At 41.2% G+C, this 15,914-nt stretch overlaps 1 protein-coding gene across 1 annotated transcript in view; it reads left to right on the plus strand.

The window, feature by feature from the left end:
* Positions 1-15,914, plus strand: part of OTOG (otogelin) — a 193,737-nt gene that overhangs the window by 153,253 nt on the left and 24,570 nt on the right. Inside the window, exons 41-49 of the mRNA XM_029583100.1 lie at positions 385-523; positions 4,835-5,029; positions 6,565-6,777; positions 8,174-8,278; positions 8,980-9,090; positions 11,619-11,720; positions 13,300-13,398; positions 14,546-14,586; positions 15,726-15,801. Coding sequence (XP_029438960.1) covers positions 385-523; positions 4,835-5,029; positions 6,565-6,777; positions 8,174-8,278; positions 8,980-9,090; positions 11,619-11,720; positions 13,300-13,398; positions 14,546-14,586; positions 15,726-15,801 — 1,081 coding nt within the window. The remainder of the gene's footprint in view (positions 1-384; positions 524-4,834; positions 5,030-6,564; positions 6,778-8,173; positions 8,279-8,979; positions 9,091-11,618; positions 11,721-13,299; positions 13,399-14,545; positions 14,587-15,725; positions 15,802-15,914) is intronic.

Genomic DNA, 15,914 nt, shown 5'->3' on the forward strand with positions numbered 1-15,914 from the left:
TTTAAGCCAGTGGGTGGTAGAGACAGCTGTTGATAATAAGCGACTTTCTATAGCCATGTATCTATTAAATGACATTAACAGAATGCAAATAAAAGCATGCTGATATGAAATGTATTTATGTTGAATGTACTATTCGAGCTTTGTTTTTATGATACTTTTTATAGTTTATAACGCTAGGATTGTCTGACATAATATTTGTGGTACACATTTATACACTTATTTCTCAATTTCTGACAAGTCACACATAAAAATGCGACTAAGCTTGACAATATTCAGTTTTAAGCATTAGCAAGTTAATTATATTTTAAAGGAAACAGATGTGTTAGAAGTTTTGAAGTTTTGTTTTACGTTTGGCAAGATTTGAACAAAATCTCTCTTTACTAGGTTCCACCTGAATTGTTCTGTGAACTGTGGGCTCAGGATAGAGAGTATGTTCAGAATCCATGCACAGCACTGGCCGCGTATATGACCATGTGCCATAAATTCAATATTTGCATTGAATGGAGAAGCCCCAGCTACTGCTGTAAGTACCAAACACAATTCCTTATGTCGTGGAAGGAAGTTCTTTTTATTGCTGTTATCTACTACTAAAACTAGTTCTCTGTGTTTGCAATTATTCAAACAGTATGCTAAAGAAAACCTTTTTTAAGATAGAGAACATGAAGGTGGCAATATGCGTGAAATACTGTTTATTCAGTTTTAGGTTAAGGTTACGGTTGGTATAACTAGTAAGAAAAAGGAAGTGATAATCCTCTTGTAAATAATATGTATATCCTGGAGGAGAGGAGGAGCAGGGGAAATATGATACAGACCTTTAGATACCTGAATGGATTTAATGATGCACAATCAACAACAAACCTTTTCCGCTGGAAAGAAAGCAGTAGAACTAGGGGTCATGAAATGAAACTCCAGGGAGGACGACTCAGGACTAACATCAGGAAATATTGCTTCACGGAGAGGGTGGTGGATGCCTGGAATGCCCTTCCGGAGGAGGTGGTGAAGGCAAAAACAGTGAACGAATTCACAGGGGCATGGGATAAACACTGTGGATCCCTAAAGGCAGAGGATGGAAATGAAGAAATGAGAGCATGGGGATAACTTGCTGGTGTGGGAGTTACTACCCTTAACCAACAAGCCTTCACACTGTTGATGCAACTCCATCAGTGCTCTCTGCTTCAATGGCAGCGAGAAAAGAGGAAAAGGGGAAGTAGATTCAGACAGCAAACAACATGGAATTTGAATTTTGTGGTCAGAGAAAGCAAATAAGCATAGGGGTAACTTGCTAATACAGGGGTAACTGCTACTACCCTTAACCAATAAGCATGAAACTCTTGATGCAACTCCAACATTGATCTCTGCTCCAACAGCAAGAGGTGATGGGGAATTGGACTCAAGCAGAATCTAACAAGGGCCCTGACCTTGACAGTCTGGGAAACTGATAAGGGCAGAAACTACCATAAGCTTGCTGGGCAGACTGGATGGACCACTGGTCCTTTTCTGCCGTCGAGTCTATGTTTGCATTTTAGGATCTATTTTAAGACCCATGTGCATGTTATAAAATATGATATCCACACGTACATGTGAGCTCGATTTTATAATGGGTGTGTGCGTGTGCGAGTGGGTTCACACTCGCACATGCAAGGGGGCATTTTGTAAAGAAATGCGTGGTGATGCAATCAGGCCTCCCCCACTTCCCTCCCAGTCTACTCCAATTAAGGAGTGGACTGGGAGGGAACTTCCCTATATCCCTACCTAACCTTCCTACCTTTTCTCCTCTCCTCTCCTCTCCTCCCCAACCCCTAACCCCCTATCTACCGTCCCTATTTTTTTTTTTTTGTTTATAACTGACCTGCTGGGATGACGTGCGAGGGCCTGCTGCTGGTCCACGCTTCCCCGGGACAGGGCCTAATGGCCACTGTCCCAGTCAGCCCCCACCCCGTCCCCCAGCCCACCTCGTTTACATAGCCTGGCATTTTGTGCATATCAGAGGATATACGAGTGGCTAGGCCATTTATAAAATGTGCACAACACACGCATGGCCCAGCCATGCGATTATCTCCCAGTTTTTGTGCGTGCGGGCTTTAAAATTTTGGCCCTTTATGTTTTATGTTATTTTTATGGGTGTGGATGATTTTATGATTTGTTATGAATTGTGTGGTTTGTTCATTTTTTTATTTGTAAAGATTGTTGATATTTCTCTGATTTATTTGCTCTATTTTTATTATGCCTACTGTGTACTTTTGTATTGTTTTGTAAATTGCTTTGGGTCTTGAGGTCTGAGTAGGTGAGAAGGATAAAGAGCGGGACTAGGGCCTTAAATTTTGATGGTGCAGGTTTTTTCACCATTGTGACCAGAGCTGGCTGCTTACTGCTTTCTGCTTATTGAAAATGAAACAAAGTAAAACAAACAAACAAAAAATGTATGGAAACAAGATAGGAAATTTCAATGAGATTTTCTATTTTGTTTCAAATGAAAGAACATTCCTACTAATAACTGGAAAATGAGTTGTAGGACTAGGGGTCATGATATGAAGCTCCAAGGCAGTAGACTCAAGAATAATATGAAGAAATATCTTTTCTCAGAAAGGGTGGTGGTTGCTTGGAATGTGCTTCCAGAATGGGTGGCGGAAGCTAGAAAGGCAATTTATGGGATAAAAATAGAGAGTACTTTCAAAAATTGAAGGGATATTAGAAGCATGACTTAATGGCACCACAAGCCATGGGAGTAGCCTGGGGTAACTGCACATAGTGATGATTATGACCCTATCAGCATATGCTTCCAAGACAGCATTGGAGTAACCTCCATGGAGCGGCAGTATCAGCCCTAACAGCAGTTGTATGGCTGCACTGGGCTTCCAAGAAGGCACTGAAATAACCTACATGAAGCGACCATGATTAAAACCCAAACTTCAGTGAGCATGGGCAGACCAAATGTTTTGGTAGTTGAGTGGATTATTAGTAAACTTGGTAATAAGACATTGAAGATTATCTGGGTGTTGGATTTAATGTCGGTCTTGCAAGAATCATAGAGGAAGTTGATAAAGCCTAAAATGGTCTACCAGTGGAGGGAGTGGAAGCTAGTACTTTGGAAGATTCTGGGCATGCTTGTGATCGATACAGAGGACAATGGAAGGAAAAGGGTTCACGGTTGGGGTGGAGGGGAGCTGGTGTTAGGTTGAGTTTGGGAATTTATGGGCTCATCTATCCAAAGCAGAAGAATCAGAACTAGGCAGACTAAATGGGCTAACTAGGACTTTTTCTGACTTTATTTAAGTATGTTACTCTGTTATTGAGAGACTCTTATTCTAGAAGGAAAAGGCCTGTAAGGAATAGGCTCAGTTACTGGTCAGTCATAGAAATATAGAACATGACAGCAGGTAAAGATCACATAGTTCATTCAGTATGCCCATCCATATATGCTGCTCAGCTTTATAGTTCTCAGAGATCTTATGTGCTTGTCCCATGTTTTCTTCCACAGGGGAGCTGTTCCTTGTATCCACCACTCTTTCCATAAAGAAATAATTCCCTTTCAACTTCATCCTATGGCCTTTCATTCATTCCCCTTCTTAAGAGACTGAAAGAGGGGGAAAGCTACAGTAATTCATTTCCTTCTAGATTTTAAATGGGGGCGTACCTCTGGTCCCAAACTGGACAGAAATATGATACTGTGCTAAATACTAGAAATCTGTGGTGTTCTGCTGCAGGCCTCAGGTGTACCACAGCTGGCTGCAAGATGCCCCTATATAAATCCATTGACATGAGATCTGCTGCAGCAAATCAAGACTTTTTAACAGTTAGCAGCAAGCATGTAATTTGGTGAGGAGAGTGTTAGGGGAGGAGTCCTTACAGCAGACACTGCTACCATTTCGAGCTTTCTCTGTCAGTTCCCACTGTAGGATTAACTGCATTTCACCATCGTGACCCTGTACATCCTGGAGGGGCACTTCCTGAGTTACCCTCACTGAAACCATATAGAGCAAGATCTACTAAGGAAATCCAGAATCCTCTAACCCCATTAGAAAATTGTTGTACAGATTTAGGACATATTATTCATCACCTATGGTATAAGCATCTTACTACCAGGCAAAGACCAGGAGATCTGCTTGGCAATTCTTTGTCCCATGGTTTAATCTAAACATAGTGTAGAACTGCAGGCCAGCCACAACTCGACCCTATCACATATTATTGCCTTCTCTGTATCATGTTTCCTCTCCCTTTTCATAAGTTAAGACAGAATCATGATGCAGGCTTAGTGGAAGTAAATGGCCACAACTTTATTTAGGATTGATGTAAACCAATGCAAACATTAATATATCGTATAAGCTGATTCCCCAGGTTCACCCTTACATGTACAGACAGATATAGTGATACATGTAATCACGCAGTCTGAATTGCCCTGGCTCACCTAACCCAGCAGCTGTCACCTTTGCTGGGGCAATCTGACTGACGTGTTGAGGAACACGTAGCCTGCCAGGCAGACCTGGCTATATGATGCTTGCGTAGCTGCTAGAACTTCTGTCACTGAGCATGCACTCTGCTGCACAGACCCAGCTGTGTTTCTCTTTCAGACAGTACAATTGCTTATTTGCAGTTTGCCAGATCAAACCAGCTGCATGTATGCTTGTTTGCATTGCCATTTTACTATAGAGACCAGTCCAGCACTTGATGCTGGATCTGATCAAGCTGAATAGAATATTTTGAAGAGTGGAGGGGCCAGTTGGTCATTATCTGCCTTAACATTCGCTGTTATGATGCTTCTTTAGGGCTTACTTCTTTATTACATAAGGTATGATTAATTACTTTTTAAGTGTTCATCTCTTTTCTTTCCTGCCAGCCTTTCTCTGCCCTGAAGACCTATCCTATCAGGCTTGTTTACCGGTCTGCCATGTTCCCAAAACCTGTCAGAACAGTGAGTCTGGTCCGCAGGATTCGGAATTGTGCTCAGCGCTGACCGAAGGCTGCGTCTGTGCAGATGGAAACCTTCTCCACCGTCCTTACTCTGCACGCTGCATTCCTGAGGAAAAGTGTGGTACGTAGTCCTTGGCAAGTCTAGGTCCACTTTGGCTGGAATATATATATATATATATATATATATATAATAAATACTATTCAAATAGTTTTCTCCAGCTAAGTTCTCAACTTAGCAGGACAAACCATGGGTTTTGAAATTTCCTGCCAAGCTGACCAGTTCCAATTTATTTGTATAGGAATTTAGCCAGATAAAACTAAACTAAACCAAAAAAAAAAGACTTGAACCCTACCCAGCTATTTTCAAAATATAGCCGAGTAATTTAAAAATAAAAAATAAAACCTTCATTGCCAAGAGGCCCTGATTCCCTGCCCTAGAAAATATTCCACAAAGTATCAGAACAGTGCTGAAAGTGGCCAGGACTGCAGTAAGATTGCACTGGCTACCACCATGTCCTTGAGGGGGATTTTGGGGCTTTGGGGAGGGGTGGCAGGCTGGAGGTAGGAATTTGGGGAGGGTGGTATGATTGGCAGCTGCACCATACAGGCCACTATGACCTGGAAGTTTTTCTTTTGGTGGGGGGGGGGGGGGGGGGGCGGGAAATCAAGCACTAAGCCTGACAGTTTTTGGAGTACTTGGGGGGGGGGGGGGGATTTGGGCCTACTAGCCCAGATTTCATTTTCTTTTCCAATTACCTAGTTATGAGGATAACTTTCAAACAATTGCACGTGGCAGCATATGCATGGGTATATGGCCTTGTGCAGATTTACAATAGTATTTCATAATCCACGTGTACTGTAAAATATGTGCATCTTTCCTCTGCAGCCTACGCATATATGTATACTTACGCATGAATATATTCAATGGATTGAAAGTGCATTGAGCACGCGTTCTTTTCCTACCTATTTAAAAAAATGTGCACGTGTACATGTAATGTGCGAAAATAAAGTAGGACTCGCGTAAATCGGTATATTTTAAAACATGCTCGGGTAATTGAAATTATGAGTTTTACCAATTACTCCACTAGCTCACCCAGTCCTTCCTCAGGTCATCGAGACTCTCCTGATTCTTCAGCCTGAACATCCCCCGGTTCATCCAGACCTCGCACCCAACCAGTAGTACACAATAAACACACAGATAATTAGCAAGTGTAAAAATATGCAAGATGGCTAATCTACATGCATGTTTTTTAAAATAGCACTTACACTCATAAATGCTGACCCTGCCCCAGAATGCTCTTAGACTGCAGCCTTTTTATGTGTGTATAGGTGTGCGCAAAAGCAAAAACACACGTGTATGTTTGGTGATTATAAAATAGCATGTACGTGAGCCGGCACTATTTATAGAGGTAGAAGGTAGACACATTGGCCGTTTTCCCAATTCATTCCCAGTTCACCCAGCTGAGCGATAGGACTTCCAAACCTCCCTAGTTTAATAGCAGCGGCAAGTATGAGCGTATTCCGGTTGGCTTTTAAAATCCGCTCAGCGCAGGCTGGCCCAACGTATTGGCGCATCCCATGATTTCAGCACGCGTCGGGCTTTTAGAATTCACCTTTAAGTCAGCAATGATATTTTTCACTTTTCTCCTGTTTAAGCTTGCACTGACAGTTCTGGAATACCTCGAGCACTGGGTGAAGTCTGGGCAACCTCCCTCAGTGGCTGCTGCCTGCATAAGTGCGTTGACAGTGAAACCGTCATTGCTGTGGAGTCTAATTGCACAGACACTCAAGAATTAGACTGTCATGCTTTCGGAGAGATGGCCCTGATTATCCCTGACAACCAGACTTGCTGCCCTCAGAAAGTCTGTGGTGAGTTTTCTTTGCGAAATGTTCCTTAGTTTCCTGCAGTGGTTTTGTAAGGGCTGTTTATCAGCACAAATCTCCTATTGTCAACTATGGTCCATCTGTCTCTCTGTCCAACTATACATGTGTTGCAGCAGCTCAACCACTGCACTGATTTCAGTGCACTGAAAATTGTAGGCGGCTCCTGAGTTTGTATTTGAGTGATCCAGTTTTGGGACACTTGAACTCCCAATTATGCCCTTACGTTATACAATGCATAAATCTTTCCAGCTTGTTAATTTCTTGTATTTAACATTTTTCTTATAAAAATCATCACAGTTTGGAGAATATGCTCTAAATTTTATCACAGATTAGGTTGAGAGAGTCACTACAATACTAGTCAAATAATGTGCTTTTCTTTTATTCTTGATGAATACCTCCTTTCCAAGATCATGCTTTCAGAAAAGTAATTATTGTTTTCCAGTAACTCCTGTCTGAGGACAAGATTAGGCACAGAGTATAAGTAACTGAAATCCAATATGGTTGATGCAATATTATATCGTCAACCTTATCAGACAGACTGATGAACAGGAATAAGCATGGCTGCCTTGAGTAGGGTAGAAAGACAGATCATGGACTGTAGTATAGTGAGAGCATTGCCAAAGTGGCATAAAACCTGGAGGTAAGACATGAGCAGCGTTAGCAAGGGACTATATAGCCCCACCACAAGTGTATGCAACACCTGGGGTGGTATGTGGATTTGTTTGCTTTTTAGGTAGAAGTAAGTATGCATTGTTTTCTTAAGGTTACTGTTGAAGAATTCCTCTTATTTAATAATCAAAGGCAAGTGTTGAGCTTCAGTAATTTACAGCCGCCTTAGTATAATAATTGACAGATGTGGCAAAATGTTGTAATGCATTCTGTTTTCCATGTGACACTGTTGGTTGAATTTTAAATCAGCCACATGCATAAAAATCCCCACGCACATTTTCGAAAGGGCCCAGTCATGTGTGATCTGCGCACAAGTGCCGGGCCCTGGGAAAGGGGCGGGTCGGGGGCATGTTCTGGGTGCGGAGGGGCGGGGTGGGATGGAGGCCGGCCGGGACAGCGTCCATTAGCCACTGTCCTGGGGAAGCAGACGTCGGCCGGCACGTGCAAACTACTTCTGCTCCAGGGAAGCAGTAGGTAGTAAAACATTGGAGTGGACTGGGAGGGAACTGGGGAAGGGCTGATTGCATCGCTGCGTGTCATTTGCAAATATTTACTCCTCCTGCGTAAAATCCGGCGCACATGTGCGTGCGGCCACCAGATTTTATAACATGAATGCGCTGGCCTGCGAGTCTTGCTTTCTTTTTTCATTTGGGTTTATTTTTAAGTATGGAAGGGTTTATATAATGTCATTAATGTGTAAGTTTGTGTTTAGTTTGTAATCAGACCATATGTGAAAGTCTTATTCCTGAATGCAAGGGCCTGGAGAAGCTCGTCGCCTATTACAGAGAGGATTCCTGCTGTCCCAGTTACGCTTGTGGTAGGTTCAACTCATTCTTTAATTCTCATCAAAAGCGATTCCAGTCGTGTCGTGAAACCCTTTTCCAAGCTCACGATGTGCATGTACCACTGGCTCTCCAGTCACCTCCCCGCTTCATCCGCTATAGTGCTTTATTATTTCCTTTTGCATTAGTTCTGTCACTGCTGCAGGCCCCCACATAAAGTAAAAAAATGTCGACACTAATAGCATGGCTTTCCCACCTACATCAAAAGCAATTTCTTTCTTACCACATGAAAATCAAATGCTATGAAACATTTTCTTTTAAAAATATACATTTTATAGCATAGTAACCCAGCAAGTCTTAGTCAAGTAATATAAAACCCTGGGCTAGATCTCAGGTAGATATTATAAGAACAAAATGCTCTCGGTATTACATAATATCTACCTGATGATGGGTGCTTTAAGAAGTAAGTTCTTGGTGAAACATTTCATGGTTTGTTATTTTATGGTTTTATTTTATTTTATATTTTATTTTATGGTTTGCTATTTTATGGTTTGTTAGCTATGTACTGTAGCTAGCACTGTGTAATATAGTAGGTGTTTGAATTCTTTCCATTTCTTGGCAAAATAAATTGCAGAATTTGGTCTAGATATCTATTGACTAGTCTATGGTGTAAGCTCATCAGAGATGAAAGCCATTCAGAAGTTGTTTGAGTTGAGGATGCTTGTGTTTTCCCTAGAATGTGATCCGCAGAAATGTGAAGTTGCTGAACAGCTTCAGACCTGCCGTGAGGACCAAACTCTGATTGCTGCTCATGTGGAAGATACTTGCTGCATATCATATATATGTGGTATGGCTTTCCCTAAAAGTCAAAATATTGATTAAGCCAAGAGATTGCTTGAGTCTGGGAAAGCTTCCAGAGCTTTCAGCATCCACCAATAAAAGTAGTACTTGTTGATTTTTCAAATTTTGGCTCCTAAGGAAAATAACCTGGTTAAAAGACAAAAGGGACTGATTTAACATGCTTTGAAATCTGTCAAACGTAGACTAATTCAATCCCTTTGTGTCTTTCTGCTTCAAAGGGAAATGACGAGATAAAGCACATTCTCCCACCTTTAAAACCCTGACGTCCATATTCAAAGTCCCGCTGAGCCGGTTATCTTTATGCAAATATTCAGCTGAAACTAACTGGCAGGGTTTCAGCTGAATATTTCCCTAAATCTAGCTGGGCAAAATTTGACAGTTGACTTCTTGGCTAAACAGCCAACTAGGGTTGAAAATCAAGCAGTTACGTCCTCCAGCTCTATCCCACCTCCCCCCCCCCAACACCACCAAGCCAGGATCCCCCGCTTCTTACCTCCAGATTGTATTTTTATTTAGAAAACAGTCCTCAATAGTCTCTCTTACCCTCCCTCCCATGAGCCTGGAAAAGCATTTAAAAAATGCCTGGCTAGTCACTTCCCATCCTCCCCCTTACCCGTTTCCCCATTATTTATCTATGGGAAAATCCTGTCCCCGCAGATTCCCCGCAGATCTCCTGCAGTCCCTGCCAGTATCCTCGCAGATCTCCTGCAGTCCCTCCCAGTATCCCCACATTAAAAAGTAAAAAAGATAACTGGATAAGTTGCCCCACCTTAATCCGCCCAATGCCTGCCCCCAAGATATCCAGCTATCTGCTTAGCCAGATAAATACTTACCTGTTTAAGTAGCAGACACTAAACAAGGCCGGATATTGAACAGTCACCACTAAGCCGGATAAGTCCCTATTTATCTGGCTAAGTAGTGCTAAATATTGGTCTTATGTTTAGTATGAATCCTTTCAAGAAAAATGAAAACAAAATGATCCAAATCTGAGGGAGGTGAAATATTCATTCATTCCTGCATGTCTTCATGTCATCCAGCATTCCTAGCACGTTATACAGTAGGAGAGCTTTTATAATAAAAACCCCATCAGACACAGGGTAGATACAAAATAAAGTGCTCAAAAAACCACACCAAAACAAACCCCAGCTGAGGGGAGAAGAGCACTAATGATAGATATGTATAGAGAATTTTTTTTTTTAAAGAAAAAGCCTTTATTACTTTCTAAATTAATTAAAAACAACAAACTCCCAATATTATGTACCAAAATAATTTAATATGCATACATGTGTAAGGCAAGACTTGTGCAGACATAAATAGAGAATAAAAAATAAACCGTAACTAATCTAAGACTTTTGTATAATCACTAAAGAACATTTGAATGAGTAAACCAGCTCAAGTCATCAGATAAAATGTAGTCTATGAACTTGAACAAATACAAAGGGATACAATGTTGCTATTTGAAAAATGACACAATTGTTTCTAAACTAGTAACAATGTATACAGGGGTTTAGGCCAGACAAGACACACACCTAGTTAGACATTCATGCCAAGGTGCTCAATCACTCAGCAACCTCAAATGCACATAGACACACATAAACAACTTTGGCTCTATATACAAGTTTCAGAGCATCAGGTGATAGCATTCAGTGAGAGCTGCATACATTACCTAGAACTAATTTTTAACTTAAGATAGCAAAGTAGCTCATGTACTGTCAAACTCTCATATGGCACTGCCTGACACAGGTCAAACAAAACTTGATTTAAAAAAAAAAAAATGAATAGGAAGACTTCAGACACCCTCAGCGCCACCAAATGTTGGAGTTTAAGATCCAGGGTCAGCTGGTAGAATCCCAGCAAGGACCTTGTTTCGCCGAGATGGCTTCCTCATGGGAGACCCTTGTGAATGAATCGAACACTCTGATCAAGGTTGATTTCAGCCTGCCAGCTCAATATTAGCTTAAGAAAAGGTGAAGTACAGCTGACTTGCTCACTCCAAAATGAACAGAGGCCTTAACCTGAAACTTGACTTGAGCAAGGAACCAGTGCAGATGATGTGGCCTTTTAACCTGGAAAATTCTTACTGGAAAAACCGAAACAAAAACTGCCTTGCCTTTCAAGGGGCAAAATGCTTCCACTGACCCAATAGAACAGGTGTTCACGAAACTGAAAGTGGACTGCCCGGCACGGCAGAAAATGAAAGGAAATAATGTGCAGGAACAAACCAGTGATTTCTAGAACAACGCGGACCTTCCTCCTGCTACCTAAGCAGAAACTGATGTGAGGCTGATGTGAGAGTTTGACAGTGTTAGTACATGAGCTGCGTTTAATGCTCTTTAGTAGTTACTAAATTATAAACATGAGAATGAAGAGCAGGGCGATCAAAATAGGAGTCTTGAGGTGAAATTAAGGACACATCTCGAAACACAAGTGTCTGCTAACATCATAACTAGATCCCCATTTATTGGGCCATGGCACCGATTACAATATTTGTTTTCTTGATATTTTTTTTTTCAGCCTGCAGTGCTTGCTCTGATCAAATACCTAAATGCCAGGAAGGAGAAGTACTCACTGTGGATGGGAACGCTACCGACAAATGCTGCCCTGCATATCAATGTAGTAAGCCAGTGTTCTTTATGTGTACAGTTCCAGTTTTTTGCATTTTTCTTAACTTTTTTTTTTTAAGGGGGCATAAAATACTTCCAATTAGTTTTTAAGAGAGACTGGAACAAAAAGATCAATCCTAGCAGGATATGACACTTAGCATGGGGAAAGAAACTTAGCCAACAGGCTGTCCATCTGTTCCTTCTGATTTATCATTCTAGGTTCAATTTTCAATTTGGATTTTCTATAGGTCCAGAACAGGAGAAATATTTTCAAAATAGGATCCTAAGTTTGTCCTATTACACTGTGCCATTATTATTTTTTTTTTTTATCATTTAACAGCATTTTGTACTTTATTTTGGCTGCCTATGAATCATATATGGTTCTCATGTGAATTATGTCTCTTCTAATATGTTGAGAGTTGCAAAACAATTGCAGAATGGAAGCCAATGGGGATTAGATTCCTTAGCAGCTGGCAGAAGCTTTTCACTTTAACCCATCCAGAAGAATCAAGCCCTGACTGGTATATGGTATTTGGCCCAGAGAGGAACCCTCCGGATTTCACTTGTAAATCCATGAATATGTATCAATTGCCCTGTCTCCAGGGAGACAATAGAAATTTCCGGGCCTCTCTGTTGACTGTTCCAGCCCCTCCCCTTCAGGAAACCGCATGATCGATTATTAATTTGCAGTTTGCTGGACAGATTTATGTAATGTTGTATCCTCAGTTTATGTGGTTCTGTCTTTCCCTGAAGGGTTATAATTGAGTTCTTGGTTTAAAGGCAAATTTTCAAAGGCTTACTCGTGTGAATAAGGCCAAATGTGCATGTATGTGGCTTGATGGTGCCTAATCCTTATTTTTAAAAGGGGCAACATACATGTACATGCACAAAAAGATACATGTATATGCACAAAAAAGGGGCAAGTTAGGGATATGTGGGGGTGGCGTTAGCACATATGTGGTGTAATGAGGTATTTTAAAAGCAGCTTACACATGGGGGGGGGGGGGGGGAATTGGATACCGACAGCAACCAATGAGGGCCTTTTTTGGTCTGGGGAACTGATAGCATGGGGGTAACCTGCATGGAGCAGCAGTTACTACACTTAAAAGAAGGCACAGGGGATTACTACCCTTAACCAATAAGCCTTGATGCCTCTGATGTATTTGCAACATCATTCTCCAGGCAGGAAGATGACAAGCAACACAGGCCCTGACATTTACAGTCAGGTGTACTGATACACACAGACATAAGGGGAAAAGCACAGGACTGCTTCTCGGCCAAGTCCATAAGCAATGCATGTCAAGCAGCACTGTCTGAATTTTCAAGTAGGCTCTTCACCCAGTAAAAGTGACACATGGGAGTATCCTACACAGTGCCGCAGATACTACCATAAGAAGCTTGCTGGGCTGACTGGGTGGACCATTTGGTCCTTTTCTGCCGTCATTACTATGTTACTGTGTAACTTGCTTGATGATCTCACCTCTTAGTTGCTGAACGGCCAGAATTCAGTGGCTCGTGTTAGTTCGTGCTTTCTGTGGCTGAAATGTTTTCAGATCACTAAATAATTATATTATTTATATTATTATTTACAGTCTGTGAAACACATCGTTGTCCTGAAATTAAATGTGCATTAGGAATGACCCCAGTTCGAGTATGGAGTCCTGAAATTTGCTGCCCGTATCATAGATGTGGTAAATATCACAAAACTGTTAAAGTTAGTTCCACTGACATGCTCTTAGTAAGTTGCTCCTACCTGGTTTAACTGAATAGAGGACTGGATAGTGCAGTAACATTCAATTATCCTTAAATGCTTCTGCAGCTATTTTCCTCAGAGCTGCTTATGTCAATGAATGCCCACTTCACAGTTAGATCTATATGATTCAGATCAAAGAACAACACTATCACCCACAGAGCCCATGCTTGAGATTGTAGTTACCCCAGTTAGGAACTGCACTTCCTGCTCTTAATAATGATTTATTATAAATCTTATGTTTACCTAAAAAAAAAAAAAATATCAACTATTTTTGAAGATTTTAAATACCTGGTTTTCTGGTGGCAGGATTATTCTCTTTTTAATTGAGGACAATGGCTTTCAATCAGCATGACTGAATTTTGCAACCTTTCTAAAAATTCATCAGAGCAATTTCAGTCCCTCACTTCTGCTCTATAGCTGATCTGTCCTAGGAAAGGCAAAACCCCGCCTGATATCTTCAGAGCTTGAGGAGAAGTCACATTTTTTTGTAGGTCGTAGCAATTTATTTTGTAGTTTTTGGGAACTCATAGAAGGGCAACAAACATCAGTTTTGAGCCTTAGCCTAATTGGTGAGTTGGGAGGGTCTGTAATTGGGATGTTAGTAATTTAAATTTATTGTGCATTAGGACACTTCTCTAGTGAGAGTAGGGAGTGAGCTGCAGCAGGTTGTTAGGGTATCCGTTATTCATTTCATTATTTAGTATATTTTGATTATTGAATGCTTTTATATTTATTGAATTTTGTATATCAGTGTTGTCTTTTTGCAGTGCATGTTTTGTAATGCATTTCATTAGGCAGTATGTAAATGTTAATGTATTTTATTGTATAGCATTCCAGCGGTGACCTTGCACAACAGTGTAGGGTATTGTAGGGGAACTTAGGGAGTCTTGAAGGAAAACACAAGACCAGGTGGCTACAGCAGCAGCAGATTTCTGATTCAGGATTAGATTTTGTTAGGGGGCAGCCATCAAAGCAAGAGAGCAACTGGAGCCAGACCTGGATCTAGAATTTCTACTGATATCGTCCTTTTATTATATTTGGGCAATATAATATTTTTCTAAAGTTAATCTTTATTGATTTTATAGAATGTGCCTGTGATACCCTTCCAAAGCCAGAATGCAGACTGGTATGTGATGTCTAAATTTAAAATATTGCAATTTTGATATTTCAGTTCCACTGAAGAGATAGGTTGTGTTTAGGGATGTTCAGGTAATTTGAGGTTGAACTCAAACCAAGCAGATTTCAACCTGGTTCAAGTTTGACTGCATTTTCCCATTTCCCCCCATTATATTTGAGGAAGATATGATGTGGAGTTTCCTATTTGTATATATCTGCATCTGATTTTTACAAAAAAATGATTTCCAAACCTCTTCAGACCTGTGAGAGTGTCACAAGTTTGTCAAGTTAATTAGCAAATTATGTTTTTGAAGATTTGAAGACCTGTACTCGCACTCCCCAGCATCGGCATGTCAATTTATCCATCTGCCTGTAACCAGAATTCCATTATTTCAAAACCCTATCCCACCAGGGGCTTTAAACATAGGATGCTGGTGGGCCCAGCCATTTTGGTGTCCACTGCACTGGATCGTGTTTTTCCTGCTCACCTCCCCTTGGCTTCCTGCAGTTCAGCCCCCTCCTTGTACTTTTTTAAGATTTACAGAAATAGCACCTCTATCACCTCCCCCCCCCCCCCTCCTTGTGGCTCAATCCCACCCAACCGGCAGGCAGAGCCGGCAGGCTTGCTGCTCCTCTAACCCACTCCTGCTGCCGGCACCTTTCCCTCCTACGTGGTACAGATCAACTGTTTAAACTGCACAAGTGCATCATAGATTAATCAGTGAAGCACCACACAGTTCAAACGGTTGATCTGAGACCGTGAGCTGTCTGAAAGGGTAAGGCAATGGCAGCAGGAGAAGCAAGATAGAGAAGCAGCCAGTTAATGGCTCCACTTGCCAGCCGGGCTGGGTCAAACCACAGAGGATTGGGCATAGGTGACAGAAGTTTTGACAAAGGGGAGAACTTCCATTATGCAGACAGATCTGTTGTTCAGAATGAGCATGATAACAACCATCCTGGATAAGTGATCCCCTAATACGTTTGCCTTAAATGGCCAATATTTTCTGTTCTTGTTATTTTCCAGAAATATAGGTCAATGTTCCATTTAGCAATCTTATATATTCTTTAAAAAAAAAAACCTCACCAAAGCATAAACAACTGATTTTTATATTCCTGTGCTTTTTGGCTCACTGCAATTTTCTGGGGCAGGGGGAAAAACTACAGCTTGATCAACAGTTTCAGAACAGCACAGAAAATCTTTGCAACTGCACGAAGCACAGATGTGGTAAGTAAAGGACTTCTGCCTCGTAAGTTCTAGCCAGCATTTAGCTTCATGCTACAAAATAACAGATTAATCAAAGGCGCTATCAATTAATGAATCCCAAATCAAAGCGACCT

The sequence above is a fragment of the Rhinatrema bivittatum genome, chromosome 17 (genome assembly GCF_901001135.1).
Source record: "Rhinatrema bivittatum chromosome 17, aRhiBiv1.1, whole genome shotgun sequence".
In the NCBI taxonomy this organism is placed as follows: domain Eukaryota; kingdom Metazoa; phylum Chordata; class Amphibia; order Gymnophiona; family Rhinatrematidae; genus Rhinatrema; species Rhinatrema bivittatum.